The 16294-nt window shown below is 40.7% G+C and overlaps 1 protein-coding gene across 1 annotated transcript in view; it reads right to left on the reverse strand.

Annotated features, from left to right (window-relative positions):
- Positions 1-11526, reverse strand: part of ITPKB (inositol-trisphosphate 3-kinase B) — a 79800-nt gene extending 68274 nt beyond the window's left edge. Inside the window, exons 1-2 of the mRNA XM_063304293.1 lie at positions 11157-11526; positions 4190-6073 (exon numbers count right to left, since the gene is read on the reverse strand). Of these exons, the coding sequence (XP_063160363.1) occupies positions 4190-5863 (1674 nt within the window). The 5' untranslated portion in view covers positions 5864-6073; positions 11157-11526. The remainder of the gene's footprint in view (positions 1-4189; positions 6074-11156) is intronic.
- Positions 11527-16294: the final 4768 nt, after the last annotated feature.

The following is a 16294-nucleotide window of genomic DNA, read 5'->3' on the forward strand; positions in this document are numbered from 1 at the left end:
GTACTGAGGTAGATTCAGAAAAATGCTTCAGTCCTTTTCATACTTTGTGCTTTCACACATTCAGACAGAAGATCAGTTTGCTTGCAAATTTTACCGATTTTTCAACCATTAAAAAGTAGCTGCAGAATATAGCTAGATGGCAAAGATTTGGGGAATGAATAGCAAACTGCCATCAAAACTGGGTCTGAGGTATATTGTGCTTTGCCATACAAAATGTCAGGATTAGATGGGGTTAGTTGAGTGGATTAAGCCGGAGGTACAGTTTTCCCGTAACTTCAAGGCTTCTTCAATCTGGCGCTTTCCGGATATGTTGGAATGGCAATACTCAGAATTCTCAGCTACCCATTAGCTATTCTGTATGGGAATTGTGGAAACTGTAATGTCAGCACAACTAGAAGTTGCCACTTTGGGAAAGGCTTGTTTGGTATTATTGCACTGCACTTGGATCCAATCTCTAAAAAATGCTTCAAGCTATAAGGGAGCACAGATATAACATTTGTCTGCAACTCCTTAAAGCAGCTGCACCTTTTCTTGGCATCATGCAGGAAGCTGTATTTTAATGCTCCAAAGTACCTTTTAGAAATAAAATTTGAACAGTTCTATGACTATTGAAATATCCCTCGCTACTATCATTGTATCAAAAAAGAAATTCTCACACAATTCATGGCATCATAGATTGTCAGCTCGGATTCTAACCTAACAAGCCCATTAAAAAGCTTCTTTCTTAGGGCAAGCTTGATAATCTATCTCCTTGTTACCCCTCACCAGATTTCAAATATTATGTTGTATTATGATTTAATCATGGTTTATAGAATGAACCACAATTGGATGAGTTTTCAAAATATATTAAACCACAAATCATTGTATTTACAAAGCACTCTAAACTAAAACCAAAGAAATGATGTGGCTTAGTTATGGCTTAGTTAGATATGTGAAGCCAGCTACTAACTCTTGAAATATATGGGCTATGCTCTTCCCTAAGACATAATAGTACCCAGGAATATGCAACCCAGTGTCCTAGTATTTGTACTTTAAAATATTCACTTGTCTAGTATCTATACTAATATTCTCAGTTTTCTTCTCTCACCCAGAATCTAATGGCTAGAGATTCTTCCATCTGAAATTTAAAAAAAAAAATCTTTTATTTTGATTTCAACCTGCAAATCTGCAAAAAAAGAAGCAAATCTCAAAATGGCTTGATAAATCAAAATTCCAACATAGAATAGTGGTACATTCTACCATGTATTGACAAACTCATCCCAGTTATCTGACCAGATCAAAATTAGTATTAGCAAATCTCTCACGAATATTTGGCAAAATCTCACATGTTTTCATGTTATGTTCATATGGTTGCAACAGGAATTCCCTGAAGCTGTGAGGTAACTATATTTTGTTAGCATGTTGTCTCAGATATATATTATGCAATTTCCCAAAAAACATTAAATGGTGAATTACAGTACTTCACAACAGAAGCAAGAAGTCCCATGGCATCTTAAAAGTATTAAATGTACCATCATCTGATCATGTTCATACTATAGCATCAGAGTAAATTTCATGGTCTGTACTAGGGAGTTACATGCCTAAGCAAAGCAGCTTCTACCCCAAATATAAGTCAGTGATGCCTATCTTTGCAGCAGTGGCCTAGTTCACACATAATATTAAGTCACAAGATCATTTATTTAGCATGTTATGCTAAATGAGGGGCATTATGGCTAAGTATAATATGCAAACCAGACCACTTATGCATTAACTGTGAACACAGAGACAATTAATTTTTGCTTATTTATAGTAGAAATTAGTAATATTTTAAAGTGAAAATATGATGCACTGAGTTAGGCTCAAATCAGAAGTCCAGGGACCTGTTTCAGAAGTGGAATTCTGATAAGGTATATTTTGAAAATCTGTTTACTTTATTTATATGCCACAGGAAACCAGAAAGCAGGAGGAGGGCTGATATTAGGGCATGTTTTCCCCACATAAGAATGTTTGACCATGACCAGAAAAACAAGGGAATGAACCAGAGTTAAATGTCAACATACTGTAAAATTTAAAAAAATACCAACAGTACAAAAAATCTCAGAACACCATCCAGAAATGCTTAATAAGGAATTATGGACAATCTGTTCATCTGAAGATTGCCTTTAAGGAAGAGCACATATAAGGTTTAATATTTTAATGGGCATATTAGCTAAAACAATATAATTTGCCTATCAACAAACACTTGAAACAAACTACAACATAGCTTTCTCCAACGTGATGAGTTCTAGATGAATTGGTGTACAATGTGTATCAAGCTCAGCTAGCCCTGAAGATTAAGCTTCCCAATACATATTTTGCACTGTGACACAGAATGTTAGACTATACATATTCCTTTGTCTGATACAACAGAACACTTAATATCCTTAGATTGGAAATTAGCTAACTGTGTGGATATTGCCGTAGATGAACGAACATATTTCAGAATGAAAAACCTTAATTCTATTTAGGCATATTATCAAAAAATATGTATTTTATTCCCTCTAGATGCTTATTTATATGGATCTTATATCACAACCTCCTGCCAACCTAGCAGTTTGAAAACATGCAAATGTGAGTAGATTAATAGGTACCGCTTCAGCGGGCAGGTAACGGCGTTCCGTGTAGTCATGCCGGCCACATGACCACGGAAGTGTCTATGGACAAACGCCGGCTCTTCGGCTTTGAAACGGAGATGAGCACCACCCCCTAGAGTCGGACACAACTGGACTTAATGTCAAGGGAAACCTTTACCTTTACTATATCACAAGATATTCAAGTTATTTGTTACTTATAGCTGTTCATAAAACAGCCATAGCTAAAAGAAGTAGAGAGTGCCTGGCACTTGTTCTGGCTTTTTATTTCAGAGTTAAAGCGTGAAACACTCCCAACAGCTGATATTTTTCTCAGTAATGAAGTAAAATTGTGTGGCAAGTTGGCAACTTTTTAAAAAGTGACAAATAATCATTCTTCCTATTAATTTGGGATAAATGTTGAACAGCTGAAACTCTCTGCTCTAAGAAGGGCCTTAAAATTCAAATTAGCCATATAATCTGATTACCTGTCCTCATTTTTGGTTCAATCCATGTGGTATTTGATTATGAAAAGCTGAACCTACAGCAATCATAGGCCTACAGGAGTCAAAACCATCATACTCATTGGAAACAGTACACCACCATCTCATCTGCCTTTTCAGCAATGATTCACACAAAACCAGTATGTATACTGAAAGTGGGTTTTTAAATCACCTTTTTCCCCCAAAAGAAATTAGTTCTTCAAAGTCTAAATTGCAATCTTAGCCTTCAAAATAAGCCATCTGGCTTATGTACAGATAGTGACAATAGAAGTATCTGATGTCCAAATAGAATTCTGCAGTACATGTGGATATAAGATCAATTTTTCAATTATATTTTTGCTTGCATAATGCTACATTTTGTTACAGCAGTCAGTTAATATGCATGCTTGTTTAGAAGAATGAGAATGTCAAGATAGGAATTTTGATTTAAATCAGTAGTTATTTAATTTTTTTCCCTTGGTGATTTAAATAATGATTATTTAACAATTTCCTTTAGCAAATCCTGCATTGGACAGGGAGTTAGTGTAGTTGATCTCTGGAGTACCTTTGAAGTTTATGATTCTATTTATATCTATTACACACTTATTTAGGAGAAAATCCCACTAGGTGTGGATTACTTTTCAGCAGATACACACAGAATTGTGCATTAAATTATTAGAGTCAATCCCATAACCATCTCTGGTTTTGCCACAAAAATTAGGTGTTGTCCACTCATATTGTTTCCCCACTATCTAATTTTATTATGCTATAGCTCCTTCCCACCAATAAGTTCCATGTCAGTTTCTAGCTTAATTGGTAGAAATTGTCCCTTAAAATCTCCTGGAACTGAGATACAAATTTTATGGTTCAGTTTGGAGACTTATGCTTTTACTTTTTTGCTTTTAACCAAGTAAGATCCACAGAACAACCCAAATGCAGGAAAAGTTAGGATGAAAAGCCAGTAGCAGTACCACAGAAACTGATTTTAAAAAATCACTTTAAGAGTGCTCCATCCCCATGACAGATGGGCAGATACCTGTTGTCTGGGAAATTGTATTAGGCCTTGAGAAGATGCTCGCTTCCCCTAATCCTCTGAGACACAGCTTGCTCAGAACTTACCACTCTGGGTTTATCCAGGGTCTGCAGGAAGGCTGGACTCTGGTCCAAGGATCGCTCAGGATCACTGGAGATATCTTCTTCAGACTCTTCCCAGGATGAGGAGAAGCCGGTGGAAGAAGCTGAAGAAGAAGACAGCTTCCTGACCGGCATGTCCTTTGGGGGAGCTTCTCCTGCCTTTTCCTCCTCCTGAGCATCCAAGTCTGTCACAATAACGGCAGGAATGCTTGCGCCTCCACAGAAACTCTCCCCTTCCACTAGGGACCGCCACGGTTGTGGCAGGGCTGCAGAGGTCCCTGATGGAGGCTGCTGCTCCTGCAGCCCAACGACCTGGGCTTCAGCCATAACCTCAGACCGGGGCTGCTTCTCAGAGAATGTCAAAGCCAGCAGGCTGCTGCTACCCTCCTTGCCGGCAGTTCTGGCGAGGCAAGGCGGGTCTCCTGGAGGGAGCGGCTCTCCAAGGGGCTTCTCTATGGCGCCTGAGCCCTGCCCTCCAGGAAAGCCCCTCCTCCCGCGCCCGATGTCTAAGAAGCCTCGACTCTCGCAACAGCCGCTCACCTTCCTTGGCCCCACTGAAAGTCGTGCCTCGCCTTTACCTGGCTGCATCCCACTGCGCCTCTGGTCCGAGCCCCGAGTTTCCTCGCGGCTTCTCCCGCTCTCCACCTCTTTGGAGTCTTTTTCTCTCAGAGGCTCATTTCCCGCCTCAAAGCTCTGCTTTCCAATAGGCCACAGGCCACTTTCTGCCTGCCTGGACTCCTGGGCCCTGGAAATCCCGTTCGCCCTCCCCATCTCGCCAGAATTGGGTCCTTTCAGCAACGTGTGCCCTTCATCCGTTCGAGCTGAGCTCCACGCCCGAGTTGGGCTCCTGCTCTCCACCTCTTCTGAACCCTGTGCTCCAGAGTCCTCTTCTGCCAACTGCGTCGCCTTTGGGCGCCGCTCCCCGGAGAGCCCGTTTGCTTTCTGCGTAGTCGGACACGCACTGCTCGTTTTCGCCTTGCCCGCCACATGTAATAGGTGGGTGTCCCCGGAGCCCCTATCTGACTCCTGCTCCAACGCCTTCCCCGTAGTTTCCAGTCGAAACCACAGCTTCTCGAGCTCCTTGATCTCCTCCTCTATCTCCCGTTGCCTTGATGGGGTATCCTCTAACAGCGGGAGAGCGCGAGGTAGGCTGGGGGAAGGCGACCTTCCCCTTGGCAGGCGGGGACTCTTTAGGGGAAAAGTGGCGCCCCCCGAACTCTGTGCCTGGATGTGCGCCTCGAACAGCCCCACTTTCTCCGTCACCTGCACATTCTGCAGCTCCCGCTGGCGGACCCGCGACGTCCCGCAAGCCTCTTTCCAGCCAGGCGAAGGAGATCGGCTCGGGGGGCTAACCCAGCTAGGGCTGCTGAGCTCTCGAGGGGTCCTGAGCGCGAGCGCCTCCTCCTTGGCACGCGGCGGCTCAGCTGGAGGGAAGAGGAATGCCGCGGGGATACCGCTGGAACCGCCGCCGCTGCTGCCCAGAGGCAACGGGCAGTAGCTGCTATGCCTCTCGCTTCCCCGGACGACCTCAGGCGGCACCTGCCTGCGCAGCGCAGGCGGCGTCTTGCTCCTGCCTCCTCTGCAGCTCCCGCTCTTCTCTTCCTCGCCGCTCTTCTTCATGATCACCAGGCTGTTGAGCGCATAGCAGAACACGGCCATAGTAATGGGTCCGGCCGCCGGGGGACAGGCTCCGCTTCTTCCTCCTCCTCCTCCTCTTCCTCCTTCACCCAGGTCAGTTTCTGCCGAACAGCCCACGTCCTCTTAGGAGGGGGGGCGGCGGCGGCAACTGCTGCAGCATTGCCCAGGGAACGGGAGATGCGCAGGGGCGATGAGCTGACCCCGGTCCACAGCTCCATAAACTTGCAACAACTGAGGAAAAAGACAAGAGAGAAAGGACAGTGAGCGCGCGAAAACGGAGACAGCTCAAACCGCCCGGGCCAATTGGCTGCGGGCGACAGAGCTCGGCCAATGGAGGCAGAGCTCTCGCTCCGGAGCCGAGCTGCGAGAAAGACGTGAGTAGCCGCAAAGGTTCAGCAGAGTCCAGCTCCGCCTCTTTTAAAAGTTCATTAAGTTGATGAAAGGAATAGCATATTGACCGAATCTTTACATAATCCAGATCCTAGTCTCAATGCCAAGGTTCAGGCATGAATAATAAAGGAGAATTCAGTAGCAAAGTAAAGCAAGGGTGGAAAACCTGCGATCAATGGACCCCCAGGGCCCCTTTTGGAAGCCTACAGACACCCGTTTAATCATGCTTGCTACAAACTGATGGTATAATTTTTCCTCATTTTGACGTGAGAAACACATCACGTGTTATAAATGCTGCCCCACCCACTTTGCTGCCCTAAACTCCCCAAAAATGTTAAATGCAATCCTTGACCACAAAGCAACATCCTTACCAGACTTGATGTAAGCTGTGTCACAGGCATATTGAGTCAAATAGGCTTCTTAAATTTTCTACAGAGTTAAAGGAATGAGAGGAAGAAGAAAAAAGAAAACAAAGAGAGAACAGACCTGCTATGTCAACATAAATTAGAAGCCAAGGCTTAACATCTATTTTCCAGCAGAATAAATAAGCTATTGAAACAATGGATAGATGAATTAGGAGAATGCCTCTGCACATTCAGAGTGCAGAAAATCTCTCAGCAATCACAATCAATACACCCTTTCATGGCAAAAAAAAAACATCATGACAAGAAGGTTTGACCTCAAGTTGGTCTTAAGTTTAGAATTTTTCATAAAAGAATAAAAGTACTGCTAAAACTAGAGGTTCTGCTTCTCAGGCAAAGCCCTAAGAAGAGACTGAGGTGGCCAAGAAAAATAAAAGCCTGAGATGGTAAATTATCATAAATTAGTAGCTAGTGATGCCAACCACCCACATTCTGGCCACTGGTCAGAAAGAAACAACAGATGGCAAGGAAAAAGCCAAGGATCAGAAGTCATCCCATGAGACTAAAGGAGGTAGTTTGGACTAAACATGGGCTCCCTCCCTGGGAGGGTGGCAGGGAGAAGTCATGGGACATAGGAAAACCAAAACTTATAACCTAGAAGAACTTTTCTTTAAAGCAAAAGGATTTAGTAACTATGGAAAGGAATGGTAGAAGGCCCTAAACGCCAGCCTGGGAAGTTGTGGGAAGTAATACTGGAAGAGTCATCATTATTCGCTCTAGAAATTGCATTTGAGGAAGCTAATAATAAAATAGTAATGTTATAATTAGAACAATAGCACTCATAAATATTCAATACCACCAAGTCAAAAGCCACTATAAGGCTAAAGGAAGCAGAGCTGTAGACTCTTCCCTGAATTCATATTTCTGTGATGGAACAGTGTTGTGTGGCAATACTTTGCTTCTTTACTTTATTTCTGATCACACTACTTCAAATGGTACCTGTGCTCATTTTTAGTCGTTATACAGTGTTGCCTAATGAGAAAGTAGACGATCTGTAGCCTTCTCGCTGTTATTGCACCATCTCATCATTCCTATCAGCCATGCTGGCTGAGACTGATGAAAGTTGGAGTCATCTTGAGAGTCACAGGTTACCCACCACTGTTCTGATGGGTTAATTGTTTTTTCAAACGTTCTGTAAATGGTCACCTTGCTGAAATTTAGATAGAATCTACATTGTGGGGATTGTACAAGGAGGGTAAATTCTACTGAATTGACTGGGATTTATTTCTGAAATCTGAATATAAGCACAGTATGCAATTATTTCCTGCTGTAAGGATGCACATGTTTTATTAGTATTACATACTTAAGTGTGTATTTATATATGTGCTATGCTATTGTATTAGTGTAGACGTATTTGTAACCTTTATAAGGTTATAAATATGTCTACACTATAACCATAATATGCATCTGTGTGGTATAGTTTTTCCAGATTAAACCATGCCTCTTATTTTGTGTCAGTTATATGTTAAGGATTTTGATTTTGTGTGTAACTTAATGGACTTCATGCTGTGGCAAATTTAATTATTTATCTGCCATTCTGTGTGCTAAACTACTGTATGAATCTTTGGAACTTCTCCATCTGTCTGCTTACAAGAACAAAGGAAGTATAGATTTTTAGCTGCTAATAGGTCTGCTTAATTATTTACCATGCTTCGAATGTTTAAGTTTGTACGCTGCTGAAACTGAAGTAGAATTATATAATGTACAGATCAGAATTGCTACAAGAAGAAACCACTCTGAATTTTGAATATAGGACTGGCTCAATATGTATTCATGTAGTCCATGGTCATAGGCACTTGGTCAAAGGCCTTTGGCCAACACAAGGAGGAAAATGTGACTTTTGTAATGATGAAATGAGTCAACAAGCACATGCAGTGATAATATATAATGTACTGTTGGTCTGTGCACTTTTTTCTGTGATGCTTGTTCTATACCACTACAGCACTCATTTTGTAACCAAAATTGTGTGATTTAAAAAAAGATAAAATTTCCTTTTTGATGTGCACTTAGAGGAGAAAGGAACCTGATAACTTGAGGAGATGATAAACAAAATAATTTAAACAAAATAATATGATGTGTAATATATACTGTAATGTTACATTATAATCTTCTAGTCCATATAACTTTCTTTCTTTCTTTCTTTCTTTCTTTCTTTCTTTCTTTCTTTCTTTCTTTTCTATCCCGCCTTTATTATTTTTATAAATAACTCAAGGTGGCAAACATACCTAATACCGCTTCCTCCTCCTATTTTTCCCACAACAACAACCCTGTGAGGTGAGTTGGGCGGAGAGAAAGTGACTGGCCCAAAGTCACCCAGCCGGCTTTCGTGCCTAAGGGGGGACTAGAACTCATAGTCTCCTGGTTTCTAGTGCATTGCCTTAACCACTAGACCAAACTAGAAGCCTTGTAGTACTTGGACAATGACTGTATTTATCATGGGTCTGATCACAATTTTGTCAGAAACTTGAAAAATCATGCTCTCTACCATTGATGGCCAAGGTAGATATGGAAGGGTTTTTAAAAATGTTTTTTGTTTGTTTTTAAGTCTTTAGCTGATACGCTGGCTGTAGTGGAGGATGATTCTAAATAAGGTAAAGATGCTAGAAGCATATTTAACATAAATAAATTAATAAAATATGTTTTCTTTAATTTGGCTTCTTGAAGCTTATCAGTGGATATAGCCCACAATAAATTTGATCCTATTCTTTTCTGGATTTGTTTCCATCCTTCTCAAATAACAATATTATATTATTTATTATTCAACCATACAGGATTTTTAAAATGCTGGGAATGTACTGGATCTTAGAAACACACATTGCAGAATCCACAGCATTAGCCTCTTTCTAATGAGGTAAGCACTGGCATTGCCACTGTTACTCTAAGACAGCCTTTCTCAAATTTTTGACCCTGGAGGAACCCTTGAAATATTTTTCAGGCCTCGGGGAACCCCTGCACATTCAGGCTCAAATATAGGCCAGAGGTTACAAAATCGTTATGTTTGTTTCATGCGTAGGCCTGTATATATGCATTAACAGTGTTCTTAAACTAAAAATAAAGAATGAAACTTACCTCTTTAATGTGAAGTTGCCCAAATTGAAAATAATTTTTTAAATAAATCGTGATCTCCCAGGGAACCCCTAGTGACCTCTCTCAGAACCCAGGGGTTCCACGGAAGCCTGGTTGAGAAACCCTGCTCTAAGATTTCTAAGGCTAAGTGTGACTTGCCCTGGTCTGTTATATGGTAAGCAAATTGGGAATGAGCTAAAAAGCAGTAATGCCTTTCTTTTAGCCATCAGCTGAATTGTTTTGCTACCATAATTCAGTGATTTGCTTTTTTTTATCCCACTGAGTGATCCATGAGCAGCTACATATTTATGTGTTTGTAAAGGAGTCTGTTGATCTTTGGACCAAGATTATGTTTGTGTTGTAGCCACAATTATATGCCTCTAGACAATGTTTTACAGTTATATAGTGGGCATAGTTGCCTTTATAGTTTCATGCACATTTCTTCAACTTTTCCCTGCTCCATTTTTTAAAAAGTTTTCTTGAATTTATTATGTGGGTTCATTCTTTGGGGAGTCTTTATTCAGCTGTATTTTTAAATAACAGCTAGTTCTCAGAATTCCAGCAGATAACATGTCTTTGCACATAATGGTGCACAAAATAACTTGTTGGTGGATCTAGTAAATAGGCAGTGTGCTTCAAGCAGAGTGTGGTTCTTCAGGGCAATGACTTATACATCAGTAGGAGTATCAGTTGTGTCCAACTACTGCATACCAGGCAAGTTCTGGACCTCTGTCCCTGAGTGTCCTTAAAATTACAGCTCTGTTTGTAAAAATTATGCGTCCAGTGTGAAGGCGGGAAGGGCGGTGGTGTGAGTTAAATATTTTGTAAACATGCCCAACGCGGTTGTGCTGTTTATGTGCAAACTGAACCCTGTGATGCGTGTCTTGCCCTCATATTATATCGAGGAAGCAAATGATGAAAATCTTTATGGAGACCCGAAGATCAGGGCTCTTTTCGCGGATCTCTATAATCGGAGTCGATTCGGCTGAACTGCTTCTCTTCCTACGGAAGAGAGCTGAATACATGTTGCTTCCAGGATAGTTTCGGTATGATAGTGCGGTCGTGTGTTTGTGTCTGTGTGTGTACGTATTCTAAACTCCGGCACCGGTGGAACTTATCCGTACAAAGCAGCGTGCCAGAGGCGCCCCCGCCAAACGAAGGCTGAGGCGCCCCCTCAACAACGAAAGCACACTGCCCATTTGAGTTGGACACTTTTCAGAAGTAGGAGCGGTGAGAAACTCGTTTCTCACTACCGACCCGCACCCATAAAACCTGATTTCTCGCCCGCTACCGATCCCAGCCTAAATCAGCACTTTTTCTCCGACCCGGTCTCCAGAAAAAGCGATCGATTTGACGCAAGAGTGGGAGCGCAGGAAAAGACAGAGAAATGCGCAAGGAGGAAATTAAGAGAGTGAAATCGGAGAGGTTGGTCGTACCTGTCCAGGAGAGATTGGTGCACCTTCACTATTCACATTGCCTCGGAAAAAGCTCTAGCCATGAAGACGCGCAGTCTTGAAAATTGCTCTAGAAATAATTTCCTCCTCCCGGTCAAGATGTTTAGGCGTCTTTCCTGCCCCCGCCCGCGGCGCGTTAACTGAAAGAGCGAGGCAATTCTATTGTCGGCTGGATCTGGAACTTTATTATTATTATTATTATTATTTTAAACTGTTCAGCCGCCTCGATCGTTACTCGTCTTTTCCAACATCACCCTTGTCATTGGCTGTTTCTTCAGCGTTTGTTGAATGTGCGGGAGCGAGAGTAGGGAGGGGAGGGGGTCGGAAAGCAGGAAGGAAGTTGTGAGCCCGTCTGGGGTTGAACTCAGCGGAACAAGTTTTTCTTTCTTTTCTTTCTTTTTTCTTTTTTTCCTATTGCTTGGCAGGACTGATGGAGGGAAACATTTAAAAAAAAGTTTCCATTGTTAGCGAGCTCAGAACAAAATCTGCTCCACCCTTTGTGGGTTAAAGATACACCGTCCATTTTTTTCCACCCCTTGTTCCTCCTTACTATGTATAACTTGCTGCAGCTATTTAAAACCTTTTAAATGCTCCTGCTTTTTCAGGAACAAGATGAGATGCTGAGGTTACTGCTCTGCCGACTGGATCTCCCTTCCAAAGGCCTTCAAAGAGCAAGTGGAAAACTGTGACCCATGTAAGATCATGGATACTTTTCAGGTATAGTGACTATATCTGTATATCATGAGCCTAAAGTTTCCCTTTAGTTTATCTAAACCAGTGTTTCTCAACCTTGGCCACTTTAAGCTGTGTGGACTTCAAGTCCCACAATTCCCTATGCTGGCTGGGGAATTCTGGGAGTTGAAGTCCACACAGCTTAAAGTGGCCACGGTTGAGAAACACTGATCTAAACTTTTCAGACTCATTTTAATTTTTATGAGGGAGGTGTGGTCATACTGTTACACACTTAAAGGGAAAATGGCCCTTTGGGAATGTGTCAACTCTGTTAAAACCAGTCAAATACCTGGGGGCTGAAAGAGGCTGCAAATATGTTACTAGATTAAACTGAACACTGGGGATGCCAGTCACTCTTTCTCAGCCCAACCTAATTCACAGGGCTGTCATTCTGGGGAAAAAGAGGAAGAAGAAGCATTATGTACCCCACCATGAGCTCCTGCACAAAAGGCAAGATGTAAGTCTAAAAATAAATAAATACAGTATGTTTCCAGATACGACCCTCTTCTGCCTCTAGCCAGAACTCTATATTTAAGGAAAGGCACCTTTCACATTTAAATTATTATTGATTTAAAAATCAGAAATTAAACAAAAGCATAGATATTTTAAAATCCTATCAGTATGGTTCACTTCAGGTAAAATATGCTTAGGATGGGAGAAGCTAGTGTGACATATACTTTTGTTTACGGAATCTAAGCGGTGGGAGCTTGCCCTACAATATGCGTTTCTGGTTCTGCTATTAGAAACCATTCTGCCTTCCTGTTTCAGAGAAAGAAAAGAGATGTTAGAAACCCCTTTAAGCAACCCTTAGCTTGGAAAAACCTCCATTTGACCTGGAATTATCTCCCTATGGCTTTTAATCTTTATGGGTCTCCCAGAAAATTGTAAATGTTTTATAAATCAGATCAGAAAATGTTGATCAGATTGTGTACACACACATACACGTATGCGTGTGTGTGTGCATGCAACATGTATACATTAACATAAAATAACTTCAGACCTAAAATCATAAAACAAGTCTTCTCAGTTAAAAGAATTAGGAAAGCTGCCTTGTATCTCCAGGCTACAACATAAAATGTGGTCACGTTTATATATATCTCAAGATCTGAACTGGTAAGTGAAAAAGTGGTTTATGACACATTATAGTTATATTGAGAGGACTGTAAAATTAGAGCAATGGAAGGTTGCCATATATAGCATTCATAGATGAAGAGGACACTTGCTCCTGATTCAGCTTCCCACAGCCATAGGGGCAAAGTCCCTTACATTTAGTACCCCTGTGGGCAAGACATTGAACTTTGCAAATGTGAAGGCTTTTCTGTAACTGGCAGTTCTTATACTGAATAGCAGATATTTTAAAAAAAACAGATTAAAATAATTTGGAACTAGTGATACATTCAACTGGTGATCCATTTACTTGCAGCAAAACCAGTAAGAAATTGTGTCAGTTTAAGGCAGGGATGATTAATATGTGTGCTCCCCACCCCCATGTGTATTTACTTATTTGTTTGGCTTATGGGCTGCTCCAGTCAACTGACTGGGACAGTATACAACATAATTTGGATTAAAATACACAAACACATTACAATCAAAAACTAAAACCAAGATCATGCATTATAAGACAACCATATACTCCAGGAATCAGCCATTCCAAAAGCACTGTCAAAAGTAGTTATACATTCAAAGGGACAGTGTTGCTGCTACAACTTGGGATTGTTGGGGGCTGCAGTTCAACAACACTTGGAGGGCTACAGGTTCCCCATCCCTTCAAATAGCCTGTAATATTTTTTCCTCAAGGTGCTACAAGCTGCTGTACTTTGCTGTTTCTACTGTATATCAAAAATAATATTATATATTATATAATATATAATATATACTGTATAATGTGTACACACACACACAAAGTGTACACATACACTCTCAATTTAATGGATTGCTTGTGGGAGAGGTTCTGTTAGTCCTAATTGTTGGTTAAATCAGAGAATGTGTCACCCACGATACCATTATGCATCATTTTACATCACCTGTATAGTGACAAATACAATTGGAATTCTTTTGAAGTCCATTGATTCAAAGTGTGTATATTTAACAGAGGATGTTATTTCAGCCACACCAGATACCAAGTTTTGAACATTTCTTATTCGATAAACCCATCATTGAAATCTTGTCTCTTTTCAAAGCCAGTTTGATGATTGGTCATCCCGAACTCAGAAATTTGCCTCCATTATAAGCAGTCTGGGATTCCAGGGTCATGCATTAGGGAAATGAGTTGTGGCCAGTAAAATTTGTGCCATAAGGTCTATCTTGGGTGTCATGTGACTTGCTGTTGTTTTTCTACATGTTTTCCTTTTGGAATAGGATCTACAATGACTAGCAAGCCACTGTTTGCAGGATCAGAACCACACTAAGCACAGTTTGCACTATGGTTTTTGTTTGAAACACCGTCTTTGTGTTGAAACTGTCTTTCAGTTCCACATTTCCAGGGCAGTTTACATTAGCTAATAAGACCCAGGAAAACAGTTCGCATCAAAAAAAGGCAATGCCAAAAACAATCAGATCTGACATTTTAAAAACATCCAAATTAAAAAGCCAGGAGAATATGCATAGTGAGCAGTATCTGTCTCTGTGTAATAAATCGGCATCCTCCTGATTGCTCTTGGACTGCAATCTGTTATGTAGGGTCTCTTCTGAGTATCCATATGTGTATTGCCAATCGACTTCTTAGAGGCTGTTTAACTCCATTGCCTCAGAAATGATAATTGTTAAAAGTAATAAATCAGTTTTAGAGGCTGTATGTGTACAAATATAAGTATAGCTCAACAGAGGAAGAGAACAGGATTGAAGATTTGGCATAAGAATAAGCACACAGAACAAAGCAGTGGTGAAATTGAGGTGAAGGTCCTTGTCCATTTATATAGAAAGGACAGTGTTGTTTAGTAGTTAGAATAGAATCCAACCATTAGACAGTCATGAAGGTCACATACTGTCATTTCTTACAATTTTATCTCTCAGCGTAACCTGTCTCATGAGGTTTTTATGCGAATAACAAATGGAAAGGGGGAACGAAGGAAGGATATGCCAAAAATAAAACAATAAAACATTTACTTAACAATTATCCTGTCTCTAGTCCCATTTTGGGTTCTTGCTTGTGCGCATGCATGCCCTTTGATGTGAAGGCTCATTCACATAACAGACCAGAACTACCAGATCTGGACTGCAACACCCATGATGAATCCTGGATAGCAGAAAAAAAAACTAGAGAAGTACGGTTCTGTATTTCATACCATCTAGTGGCTATTTGGAGTTTTGCAGCATAATCTGACAGCACTATGCATAATTTGCAGACAACACATTATACTGGAAACATGAAAACAGGAAGTACAAGTCCCTCACACATGCTCAGTCACTGCTTATTTGTAACTTTGAAGGGGTCCTCCTCCTCGTAGAAGCCCCACACCCAGGGAACTTGCTTGTCTATACCTGTGCTTGAGCAATCTGTGGAAGAGCTATTTAGATTTATAGATAGATACTCTGTTTTAAGCAGTACATACTTTATTAGATAGTTGAATCATAGTAAGTATGACTAAGTGGTGGCATACTTGTGGTGGCATTTGTGTGGGGCAGCACATTTAATCTTTGTTATCCTAACATGTAGTGGATTTCACACCCATGGTAATAGGTTGTTTATGAATGTGATTAAAGATGTAAACTTTGGTGTAGGTGAGATAATGTAGGAAAATAAATTATACTAGCTGTTCTTTCTCCAAGGATGCTTTGTGCCCATGTAGCTGGTTGGAAACAGAACAAATGAGAACTACAGGAAAAGGCCAAGCAGATGGTCTTGGAGAGTGTGAGTTCTCCATCGCTTTCTGGTATTTTAGTTCTTATCTACTCTGAACTGTAGGGGCGAAGCAACTGTATTATAAAATAACTAATTTCCAGAAGCATTTTAAAAAGTAAAAGTCCCTCTTTTGGGGGAGATGGGTGGTGATGAAATTTGATAAATAAATAAAATAAATAAAACTACCAAAATGTGCGCATTTCCTAGTGTGACATTGCAATCCTAATACAAGTTCATTTAGGATAAATCCATTGTGTTCAAATGGGGGACTTACTTCTGGAAAAGTTTGAATACTAATGCAAATTATGATACTATGCCAGGATTTTAGTTTGAATAATAGCATACCTTAATGTACTATATTGTTATTAATTCTGTGATTTCTATGGACATCTGGTAAAACCTGTCATACATTTATTATTTTTATTTATAAAATTTAGGATCCTTTCCTTCAATTAGTCAAAATAAAACAGTACATTCTAGGTGATGGTTTACCATACGTAAATTAAAATAAATATATCAAGTTCATCACTATTACCATGTTACTGAA

The sequence above is a fragment of the Candoia aspera genome, chromosome 1 (assembly GCF_035149785.1).
Source record: "Candoia aspera isolate rCanAsp1 chromosome 1, rCanAsp1.hap2, whole genome shotgun sequence".
In the NCBI taxonomy this organism is placed as follows: domain Eukaryota; kingdom Metazoa; phylum Chordata; class Lepidosauria; order Squamata; family Boidae; genus Candoia; species Candoia aspera.